The 12579-nt window shown below is 40.0% G+C and overlaps 1 protein-coding gene across 2 annotated transcripts; it reads right to left on the bottom strand.

The window, feature by feature from the left end:
- Positions 1-221: 221 nt before the first annotated feature.
- Positions 222-12357, bottom strand: si:dkey-16l2.16 (ras-related protein Rab-35). Of its 2 annotated transcripts, none has more exons than XM_067616202.1 (7): positions 12040-12357; positions 9589-10516; positions 6496-6546; positions 4258-4381; positions 4030-4154; positions 3260-3384; positions 222-2027 (listed from the first exon to the last, which is right to left on the bottom strand). In XM_067616202.1, the coding sequence occupies exons 2-7, from the start codon at positions 9641-9643 to the stop codon at positions 1878-1880; spliced, it is 630 nt and encodes a 209-aa protein (XP_067472303.1). In that variant the 5' UTR covers positions 9644-10516; positions 12040-12357; the 3' UTR covers positions 222-1877. The 2 variants fall into 2 exon arrangements, with proteins under 2 accessions (XP_067472303.1, XP_067472304.1); XM_067616203.1 differs by lacking the exon at positions 12040-12357 and adding an exon at positions 11482-11660.
- Positions 12358-12579: the final 222 nt, after the last annotated feature.

Genomic DNA, 12579 nt, shown 5'->3' with positions numbered 1-12579 from the left:
AAAACATATTTCACTGTTCATTTAGACAGCTGACTGTTGGTTTAAGACTCTAACCTTTAACTCTTGTATTAACTGCTGGAACACAAATCAGGAGAAAATCTGGGATTAAAGTGTTAAATTTGTAATTAGTGAAGCTTCAACTTGCTTCTTTGTGTGTAAAAGTGTTGATCCTCCTCATGAGAAGCTTTTATTTGTACATTAATTATATTATTGACACAGACTCTCTCTGGATTTATTGCTTTATTTGGAGTTTTGGACACATTTGCTACACAACAGATTTACATTTAAAAAAAAAAAAAACACACAACATAGTAATGACTGACTGTTGAACGTTTGGGGCTCGTCGTGTCGTGTCGAGGTTACACACAGCGTAGTCGTGGATTACTGGCCTCATCTTAAGGCAAACAGACGAACGTCACTCTTCACACCTGTTAGTGCGTCTAAGTTACGATTTAGTAGCGACTGTAACCAGAGTTCCCTTTCAGTGGTCAGATACTTACACTGGATTAAAAACAAAACAACAAAAAAACATGTCGGCATGTAACAGTGGTTTCACTAGTGCAAAGTTAAAGGACCATGACGCCGTTTTTTGCATGTTTTAGCTCGTTCACCACGATCACACTTAACGTTTACGACCACAGCGGACAACAGGATTCTAGATTTAATAATGATCCTTTTTATAAAGGCTGAGAAGAAGAAGAGATGTGAAACGTCTCGTGTCTGATTACATCACGGTCGAGTTATCGTCGTGCGGCTTTTCACATCAATCTGCACTTAGAGTTAGACTCTGTGAAGGATTGTCTCGAACCAAATATCACCGGCGGCGGCTAAAAGCGTCAAACACACGGATGATTCAGGCACGATGTAAAGTTTGTTAATAGTTTATCAATCTGTAAATGGATTAAATTTAACTTTATGTCATCAGTACGGTTCATTTTCTCACTTTTCAAGCTAAAAAAAAAAAAAAAGACCCAAATTTGATGACGTTTACCTTTTTTCTGATGTTAAATAAACTAAATGATTCACTGAGAATAAAAGTGAGGTTTTAGTCGTTTCTGGAGTCTCAAACAAGCTGGATAAAACTGTAGTTTGTCCTTTTCTTTACGTGGAAAATCGAACTTGTCTGAAGGTCACTGAGACTAATAGTCTGGAGAATATGATTATGTCTCCACACAGAACTTCATGACAGTCTGAGTGGAGACTTGTGGAAACTACGGTTGAAATTTTAAGTCAATTTTGATCATTAATAAGTCAAATTTATCAAATTTCAGCTTTTCTTTGTCTCACGTAGAATTAAACAGGATATTATATTGGTTCTAGTGTGTTTGGCCTGTTTTCTGATGTTTAATCAATAAAATGATTAATTTTAGTGGGAATGTTAGCTAAAGAAAAGGTCAGAGGTCATCTGAAATATCAAGACTCATCCTCTGGCAGACGTTCATATGTCCTGAGGATCTGGGATGTTGGTTTGCAGATTTCTGGCTGTAGAGGCGAGAAGAGAGAAACCGACTCCTCCAACAACTAAACCACCTGAAACACTGCAGCTGCGTTAAATGTGATCTGTAGTAAAAGAGGCTGAATCAAGCAAAAAAAACAAACAACAAAACCCAGCAGACTGGTCCTTTAACTCGGCATGCAGTCAGCGCTGACAGACTGAATCCCTCGGCCTCGGTGACCTGCAGCCTGTTGTGGTCTAACTTGGCATAGTAAATAGTGAACCGCACAGTTTCTAACATTCACGTCTGCAGTTTGAAACACTTTTCTCTCCTAAGGCACGGGGTTTCCCAATCTTGTTTGAATGCTTTTTTTTTTTCTTTTTTTTTGTGCGAGCGGTAAGCGACAGCGCCGTCGTGGCTTTTGGTGTCTCGTTTTGGGTCTCAGCAGCATTTCTTCCCTCTCTTCCTGCGGTCCCGGTCTCTCTGCGCGTTGATGTTGACTGTGTCTTTCTCCCGCTCTCGTTCCCTCTCGGCTCGGTTCTGGCTCTGCTTCTTGGCCCGGAGCACCATGTGGGTGAAGGCCATGAACATCTGAACGCAGGAACAAAAACACAAAAACAATGAGACTTCAGAAATGTCTGAACGTGATCTTTTGACCCCTGAAGTTTGCAGCAGAGGAAGAAATATTCAGATCCTTTACTGCAGTAGAAGTACAAATACAGCAACGTAAAAATCCTACTACAGTAAAAGTACATAAGTATTATGAGCTTGATGTAGTTAAAGTATTGCAGTAAAAGTACATAAGTATTATGAGCTTGATGTAGTTAAAGTATTGCAGTAAAAGTACATAAGTATTATGAGCTTGATGTAGTTAAAGTATTGCAGTAAAAGTACATAAGTATTATGAGCTTGATGTAGTTAAAGTATTGCAGTAAAAGTAGTGGTTTGGTCCCTCTGACTGATATATTATTATATATGACATCATTAGATTATTAATAGTGAAGCATCAGTGTTAGAGCAGCATGTTACTGTTGTAGCTGCTGGAGGTGGAGCTAGTTTACACTACTTTATATACAGTTAGCTAGTTTAGTCCAGTGGTTCCCAACCTAGGGGTCGGGCCCCTCCAAAGGGTCAGCAGATAAATCTGAGGGGTGGTGAGATGATTAATGGGAGAGGAAAGAAGAAAAAAACAAAGTTCTGATACACAAATCTGTTTTCAGTTTTTGGACTTTTTCTCTAATCTTTGATTTTTGCTGAAATATTGGATCATTTGAACATTTATTGAAATGAAAGCATGTGAGAAGTTTAGAGGGAAAAATCACTATTTGGTGGAGCTGTTAACAACTCATAGACATGTGAAATGTGACCCCGACTACACACTGCTTTTTGTAAGACGTCAAAAGCCAAAAAGGTTGGAAACCACTGGTTTCATCTTTAACAATGTGTTGTATTTTAAAAGCTTGTTATATTATCCATTGTGTCAAATCTTCATCTGAAAAGTAACTAAAGCTGTCAAATAAATGTAGTGGAGTAGAAAGTACAATATTTCCCTCTAAAATGTAGAAAGTAGCATCACATGGAAATACTCAAGTAAAGTACAAATACCTCAAAACTGTACTTGAGTAAATGTACTTAGTTACTTTCCAACACTGGATGTTTGTGTTCTCAAATATGAAAATCTAGAGAACAGTCTAACTTGTATAAAACATTGAGTGTCTGAATTAAAATCAGCTTCTCTGCAGACCAGATTCAGGCTGAACGGGTCTTTATGGTTCATACATTAAAACTAAATTACTTTATTGGTTTATAAATGTCGACGTCACCTCTTCTACGTTTATGTTCTCTTTGGCACTCGTCTCGAACACTCGAACTCCCACCGACTCCCCGAAACGCATTGCATCCTGGGTATCCACCTGCTTCCTGGCAGGGTCGTCGTTCTTGTTTCCCACTGAGAGAAGCAGAGAACATCACATCTTCATTTCTGTACTTTTAGGACGAATTTCAGAAGTTCTGCTCCAGACGTTTTGATAATATACTCATGAAAAAAAAAACCCTCTGAAAGTCCACTCTTTGTTTTTGAGGCTACTGTTACTATTTTAACTTTTATTTTCAACTAATCTCTCAGACGGCAGAGCTGAGAGGAATCATTCATACTCATTAATGTGTGACGGGACCTTCTACTGGAGAACAGATCAGCTGATTAAAGGAAGTGAACAAAATAACCGTCAAACTGAAACTATGAACAAAAACACTGGAAATACACCAACTCATCAGGAATAACGAACAAATGAAACAGATAAAACAACAACTGACAAGTATTTTCATTAATTAATGCAGATTAATCTGCTGATTATTTTCCTCATTTAATTGATTGATCATTTGGTCTATAAGATGTCAAAAAATATCAAAAAAAGCCTGTTATAGTTTCCAAGGTGACATCGACCAAGAAGCCAAAACCAACGTTTTGATATATATATATATATATATATATATATATATATCTTTAACAAATCCCATAGATGAATTTATCCTACAAGAAGAAGATACAAAACTACGATTATTGATTAAAAAACTAACAACTCAGTGAACTCACCCAGGATCTTGCAGACGCTGTCACAGTTCTGGGAGATTTCATTTAACCACCTCTTAACATTTACAAACGACTCCGGATTCGTCACGTCGTAAACAATAATGACACCGTGTGTGTTTCTGTAATACCTGCAGACACAGAATGAATTATCATAACACACCTGTACATTCAGTTTAATTTACCAGACGAGATATAAATGATGAACTGGTATCGTGATCTGGAGTTTATTACGTTGATGTGATGGTTCTGAATCTCTCCTGTCCCGCCGTGTCCCAGATCTGCAGCTTGACTCGCTCCCCGTCGATGTCCACTGTTCGGATCTTAAAGTCGACGCCGATGGTGGTGATGTAGCTGCCTGCAGGAGACAAGACGACCTTCAGAGAACATACAGACAACCAGCAGACAACCAGCAGACAACCAGCAGACAACCAACAGACAACCAACAGACAACCAGCAGACAACCAGCAGACAACCAGCAGACAACCAACAGACAACCAGCAGACAACCAATAGACAACCAGCAGACAACCAACAGACAACCAGACAACCAACAGACAACCAACAGACAACCAGACAACCAACAGACAACCAGCAGACAACCAGACAACCAACAGACAACCAGCAGACAACCAGCAGACAACCAGCAGACTGGACTGTATCTGAACGCATCATATTAAGATTCAGCTTGTCGGCACAAACGTTTAGCAGAAAATTATTTTTTTAACAACCTGAGTTTCATTTTTTTGGCCAATAAGATAAAACTTTACTCTCTGACCTCGTTGTTGACATAAAGCATCATTCAGCAGATTTCTAACATCACTAAACTAAAAGAATAGAGGAAGCGTAAACCAGAGTGACTGTATGTTGTAAATGTTTACTACATCTTGCAGAGTTCATCTCATGAGTAATAAATTCTCTTAGTTCTAATAAACTGTCTCTTGCTTCCTCACACAGATCAGCACTTCTTCTTCTGCTTCTTCTCGTTAATGTTTTCCTTGATTTTTAACATACATCCTTATTTTTGTCTGAGTCGCACGAATCATCCAGCACTTTTTAAATTGTTGCTTTGCTGCAAAAAGAATTTCATTTCCTCTTACGGGACGAAAAAGAAAGATCTGAAATGACTTCTGATGGGTAGATTTGCTAACGCTGTACGTTAGCTAGTCTGTTTGTTTGTTACGCTGAACCATCTGAGACGCCGTCCTTGGAAACTGTTAAGAGAAGGGAAGGAACTTTGGACGAACCATCTATCACAGTCTATCAGTCTCGAGTACGTCCACGCAGCTGGATTTTCGAGATCATGTGACAATCCTCGCAGGACGCTGAAACGCATTAACTTGAAGCCCGACGAGACGGATTCTCGCGTGATCTGAAGAATCCAGCTGCGTCGCAAGGTAACAAATACTGTGATGTGTCAAATCATCTGTACTTGGGGAAATAAAACATGTTCAGGATAGCGATGGTTCAAAGAAGTTACCAATTAGTGAAATTCGCTTTTGTATTATGACTGTTTCCAATTAAAGCCCACACACACACACACAGAGGTGTTTTCACTTATTTTGGCTAATTAGACATCTCTCTCCCTCTGTCTCTCGTTAGTTTTGTTGCAGCTGTTCGTGCAGGATGTATGTATAATGTATTTAGTGTCCAGAGCGTCCCAGTGTTAGCCAAAATAACCAAAAGCACCGGTGTGGTGAGCAGAAGCTTTAACTGGAAGTTACAGGAATTTGTTTTTGGGCAAAGTGGATGCAGCTTTGTGGATGTGAAGTGATCACGTTTCATCTCCTCTGGTACCATTCGTAGTCCTCCAAGAGTCCATCCTGGAGCCATTTTTATTCTCACTGCATGTGCTCCCACTTGGCCGCATCATTCACAGACATCTCTATGCAGATGATACCCAGTTATACGTACCAGTAAAACCCGTCCACCTTCAGAGAAACCTCGGTGGACTGTTTGAGTTCCGCCTCATTTTTGAGCTACAAGGTCGTCCAATTTTGTTTCTATCATCTTTAGAAATATCATCTAAATCCATTCAAGTCTGAGCTTTAGAGACAAGGAAACCATCGTACACGCTTCCACTCCTCCCGTTTAGATTTATTTTGTAATTATGTTGTAAATCGTTTTGTAATCTCGGGTTCTGACAGGAGCTATAAAAATAAAGTTTGTTATTATCATTATTATTTTATCCAATCCATCTCTTTGGAGAGGATATCTGTCATTCTATATCAAATTTTCCACATTCATGTCCACCTTTCCACCAAAATATGAGCATTCTGTCCAATAATGTGCCTCCTTCTGGAGCTCCTGACAGGTTAGAACAGCTCTGCTAAACCCTGGAGGAGATGAGATGACGTGATTTGATAAAATACTTGTAATTCTCTGCCTGAAAGTAAAGTCTAATGTGTGTCACTGAGGTTTCTGGACCAGTTTTGTTGGATTTCCTGCTGTGGCAGACGCTGTAATGACTCACCAGAGAAGGAGTTGTCTGCAAAGCGCAGCAGAAGGCTGCTTTTCCCCACATCTGAGAGAGAGAGAGAAACAGAGATCAACAGGGATAAGATTAACAAATAACTCAATCTGAGGAAAATAATGTGACCAATCGGAACCAGATAAACTAGTTTTGTCTCAGGTTTAAATCTCAGAAAGACGAAACCAAAGACAGCTTCGTCTCGGGAATGTTGAAAGGATAACAAAAGCGAAACAAACAAGAAACAAGGGCAGAGGTGAAACTCTTAGAGGAAATGAGTGAGCTTGAACAGTGTGATTTAAAAAAAAAAGAAAAAAAAAAAGAGGCTCACACATCCCTAAAGCTGAAAACTGCCCCGTTTGAACCAGTGGCGACTTGTTCGATAACAACTAGACAAACCAGAATCCAGCAGCAAGGTGAGAATCAAAGAGTAATTCACAAAACGATACGATAATTTCTCAAACGCATCTTTAAAAATGCAGAATTCTTGCATATAAACTTGTAAAAAGACCGAACACCTCGTATTTACGGTACTGCTGACGTGTTAAATACTCATCCTGGAGGAAATCATCATAATTTCACACTTTTATGAGCCCCGAAGGCAACAAACGTCACTTTCTGGCCATCTGATGAGTCAAAAGTATTTTTGAGCACATTAATAAAATAACACAGCTGGTTAAATCGTTTAAACGGATCGTTACGAGGCTGAACCATCATGGAAAACATCTTCATAAACTGAAACCTGTGACTTCTGCTGACAAATGATACCGAACAATATCTTTACTCAAATACTGTACATAAGCATGATTTAAAAAAAAAAGGTACTTGTACTTTACTTGAGTATTTCTATTTGTTTATACTTCCACTCCACTGCATTTCAGAGGGAGATATTGTACTTTCTAAAAGTCATTGTGTATCGTGTTTCAGATGTCTATGAGTTGTTTGCAGTTCCCCTCACGTGGTTTCAAATAACTAACCGTCTGAGGCCCGAAGAGGTAAAAACTCTCACAAAAAATGCAAAGATTACAGAGAAGTTCTGAAAAATGAAACCAAGTTTATGTAACAGAACTTTGCTTTTTCTTCTTTCCTACCCAATCATTCATCTCGAGACCGCTCAGATTTATCTTGTGACCCTCTCAAAGCGGTTCAAACCGGCTCCACCTCAAACAGCTACGACTGTAAAAACGCTGCTGATGCACTGACTCATCAGTGTTGATGTTGTACTTCACTGAATATATTCAATATAATCAGTCATGGCAGGATTTTCTGCAAGATGAGTACTTTTACTTTAGTACTTTAAGTAAATTTAACTGGTAATACTATTACACTTTTACCTAAATAGGATTTTTCATGCAGGACTTTTACATTTTTATTGTAGTAATGATACTTTTACTGAAATAAAGGATCTGAGTATTTCCTCCACTGCTGGAATAATTAGAGGAAATACTACAGGAAATACTCTAAAGAAAAATAATATCATGAAGTATCCACCTCGTACATAAACAGTATTTCACAAGTTAAATGTAAAACAGAGTGCAGAGTTGATTAATGACGACTGGTCACTAATGTATGGGGGGGGGGCATGATGTATGTTACTCACTGAATCTCTTCTTCTACTGTGTTAAAACTGCAGCTCCGTCTCACAGTAGACAGCAGTGACACAGTGAAGTCTAATCAGTGTGCGAAAACATCTGAATGCCGGCAGGAAGGTGATCTAAACGACTCAGCATTTCCTGCAGCAGGTTTAAAAGTACAAGACTTCTTTTTTTTTTTTTTTAAATGTTCTTGGTCATAACGTACCAGAACATTCAACAGCCGAGGTTCGACTTGTTCATGGCGAGATTTAATATCAATTAATCGGCAGAAAACTGTGAAAAAAGCTCAAAGTTTCCAAGATAAAGTCTTTTTTTGTCTGACCAACAATCCAAAACCCAAAAATATTTAGTTTACTACGATGTTAGACGAGAGAAAGCATCAGATCTTCGTATTTGAGAAGCTGCAAACATCAAATGTTTGCACAAAAAAAACAAAAAACAAACCTTAACTCACATCCCAGCACAGCTGTTAACATCTATGCAGACGACACAACCTTTATACACTTCATATCGTATAACAGGAAACACATTAAACAGGTTAATTCAAGCAGTTACTGCTGCACAGACAATAATCTGCAGCTCAATACATCCAAACCTATTAATCATCAACTTTAGACACAAATCGCACTCATCAAAGAAGCAGCGAAGCAACCAGAACACTTCAAACAGTCAAAAACCAACAATCCTCATCCAGCTCCTCCAGGAGGCGCTACGACTCCAACCAGGACGTTTCACAATCAATCAGTCTGAATGGAAATGTTGTTCTGTGTTGTTACTCACTGTACTGGAACCAGTTTCCACCAGCTGCACTGTGTTGTCATTTAAGTAAATTTAATTCCAATAATTAAACCAAAATAATTGCAGATGATTAAAGGACCAGTGTGTAGGTTTTAGTGGCATCTAGTGGTGAGGTTGCAGATTGACACCAGCTGAATGTGTTTGGTTTGTCTGTTCTGGGCTACCGTAGAAACATGGCGGCTCTGTGGAAGAGGATCCGCTCGCTCTGTGGATATAAAGGCTCATTCTAAGGTCAAGTCCGTTCCACTAGATGCCGCTAAATTCTACAAACTGCACCTTTAAGTTTCTGTCTAAACTCAGCTCTTCAAAAAAAATACCATAACTGTTAACAGCAGCCGAAATCTGATGAAAATAAATCTGTTTATGTTCCGTTTTATCTCAAATTATTCACTGGAACTCTGATTTGATAAGAACTGTAAGAACAAGAAAGTCTGAATCCATAAAATCTAAAATATTCCTGGTGTCGGACACACACAGCGACGCATCAAACTAATATCATCATTAACGTTATTTCCCTCCATCTCTGCTCTGAAACAGGTTGCGTCTCCTGTTTTAGATGCTCAAATTTACTATTAGGAACATCTGAGGTGGTTGTGGAACACTTTTCAGTAAAACGCCGTCCATCACCAGCAGCCGCTACGACGTCAATAACAAACATAAAGCTGTTGTGTTTAAATGTTAAATGAATCAAAAAAGCACTAACTGGAGTCTCCAATGATGAGCAGCTTAAAGAGATGATTGTAGTCCTTCCCCGCCATGTGGAAGGCTTCTCACTGAAATCCCGAGTAAGATCAGTTTCATAGGAGGTGATATTCCTTCTCTCCCACTTTGTCTTTATGTTTGTTTGTTTGTTTGTTTGTTTTTCCTCCCGCCTCTGAATGCTACCAGATCAAAACAGCACAAGAGTTTGTCCAAAAATCATTCCCAAATAGCCAATTAGAGGACATTTCCACATGAGTTTCTGCTCTTTCTGTAAGTCGTCGGGTGTTTTTTTTATTATCCTGGAGTTTTAGTTCACATCACCGTCTTTTGGTTTCAAAGTGAAACCGCAGCAGGCAGCAGAACATGCGGCGTTTCTGGAGCATGCCGCACTTATGATTCATGCTTGACAGCTGAGAGAGCGGCAGCGTGCTTCCACCTTAGTTCCAGTTCCACCCGATGAGACTCCTGTGAAGGGGGTGGGGGGGGGATTTCCAACTTATGGCGACTCATCGATTTTTACATTCACAGTTCTGTCGGTTGTGGTGTTGTTGTGCTTTCTTTCTCCTTCGGGATGCGGAGCGTCTTCACAGAGATCTGTGCGTTTAAAAAAAAACAAAACACTGAACCTCACACATCTAACCCTCCATGATGAGATGGATTTGACAAGTGATTATAAATCCAGTTATTGCCCTGAACTCATTAAATCCATCCCCCCCTCCTCCTTTTTTAAAAAAAAAAGAAGCGAGAAACTGAGCCGTTCCTCTTTTTCACTGCAGCTCGGTCAGTAGTGGTTACATCTGCTGAGGTTCCTTTGCGCTGATCCTTTACTTTCACTTCAATTCCTGTGTTGGTTGGGTAAAACCGTTCCCTGTTTCATTACATGAGGATGAGGCTTCTTGCTTCTTCAGCCCACGTTTTCAAAAAAAAAGCTGCAGAGCAAAAAGACAAGAGAGAGACGAAGACTGTAATAAGAGGTTAGACAACATCACAGCACATCAGTCACACAGCTCACAACTGTGATTGTCATTTAATGTTTGATTGTGGTCTGCAGTGTGTGTGTGTGTGTGTGTGTTTGTGTGTTGCCCCTCCTTACCTTCCCCTCCCTGCTCCTCAAACAACAGCTGAGTCACTAAATATAACTTCCTCATCCTGCTTTACTCCATATCCACAGCCACCCATCTTATAAGTTAGCACGAACAGAAGCCTCCCTGACAGCTTCACTGTGAGCTAAATGAGGGAAGTTAACCAGCAGGAGCTCGGTTAACTGAGGTTGGGGCAGTTTTCCATGAAAACAGGAAAGGCTGCTAATGCCAGCGTTTTATCCCAAGGAGGGAACACCAGTCGCAGCTTTAAAAAAAAATGTGCAATTTACTGATTATTTGCACGTCAGTAAAAGTTAACACACTGCACAATATAATTACAGATCTTGTCCAGTCTTGTATTGGCTTTCCTTCAAATTCGGCTTCCAATGAATCCCTCAAACTGCTTCTGTTTCAATAAAAACATCTACTTTCAGCATTATTTACTGCCGTTTGCGCCAGGCTGTGTGTTTATACAGCAAATCATTAACTAAAAGAAGTATTTAGTGCATAAGTGTGATAAACATAACTAATAATTAATGTTTCAGAAAACGTCTCGAGTCATTAAACATGGAGTACGAGCACTTGCTGATAAACAAGTCGATTTTTTTTGCCAAAATTGTGAACGTAGTTTGGCGCAATTATTCCTCCAAACGCAAGAAAAAAGCATCGATCAGTAGCTACAGGACAATCATTCAATAAAAAGATCGATATTAAATTGACTTGTCTAACATGTTATAAATGAACATCAGTATCGATCATTGAAGTGTGGAGGTCAGTTTGACCCTCTGCGGAAACACTATCCAGTAACTCACCTTGTGTGGAAGAACGCTGCGACAAACTTCCCCCGGAAATCCCTGATTTTTCGGGAAATCGCTTTAATTAATGTCGTCGTCGCCCTTCAGTTAACCGTGTGAATATGTAAATAACGACTCAAAGAGACGTTTTTCGGTTCGGCTCACATTGGGAACACGGACACGGTGTTTTCAGCTCGTTGAACTACAGTTTACGTCCAACGGTTATAGACGTTAACGGCAGCCAGACGTTCGCCGTAGGTGGCAGTTAACGCAGCAGCCGCAAAAACAGCGATTTAACTACGAATTTCTATAAGTTAAACGCTGACAATATCAACCGGAATAATAAAGAGGTCGTAAAAAATCATATAAATGCTAAGTTGTGGTTGATAAGATGTGCGCTGCTGCCGATAAGCAAGAAAAAACCTCAAAACGTCCAGATTTGTTATCCAGATTTGAGTTGCGGTGTCTGGGCCTGAGCCTGGCCTGCCTGCCTGCCTGCCTGCCTGCAACACCGAGACGTCAGAAAACTTCTCAGCCCTCGCAGAAAGTTTATAACAGCTCATGTAAGAAACTCACTTTGGTCATTTGGTGAAGTCGGTGCTCCTCCGGTGGGTCATGTTTACAGATCCGCGGTAGACGTTGTTTTTGTCCCGGTGGTGTCCGCTCGGAAAGTGTCCCGCCGACCACACCTGACTGTCTGCAGCTGATGACCCACTCTCATCATCTGATGCTGCCTTCACGTCATGTGGGGGAAATTCAACATCTCGTGCTGCCTTCACGTCATGTTGGGAACAGCGTTGCTAGATAGGAGATGTTAAAATTATCGTATTTTGAGGAAATTTATCGTACGCGAGTCATAAAGAAGAGAACAAAGAGGCGTAAATGTGTAATTTCAGTAAACACGGTCTGCTGCTGCTGCCTGTTCCGGCTGCAACACGTGCTGCATTCACGGACGTGCCATAAAGTCGGTCACAAATATGAATCAAAATATCGTATAAAAGGAGGCATATCGGAGAAAAAATACACGCTAGAAGCTATTTTGATAGTGTGACGTTTAGATGTTGCTCTGGAAATCCAGGCTACTGTCCAGTTTGTTGTGTCTTTCCCCTGTGCTGT

This window comes from Thunnus thynnus, chromosome 17 (assembly GCF_963924715.1).
Source record: "Thunnus thynnus chromosome 17, fThuThy2.1, whole genome shotgun sequence".
NCBI lineage: Eukaryota > Metazoa > Chordata > Actinopteri > Scombriformes > Scombridae > Thunnus > Thunnus thynnus.
This window is presented reverse-complemented; position numbering and strand designations above follow the sequence as displayed.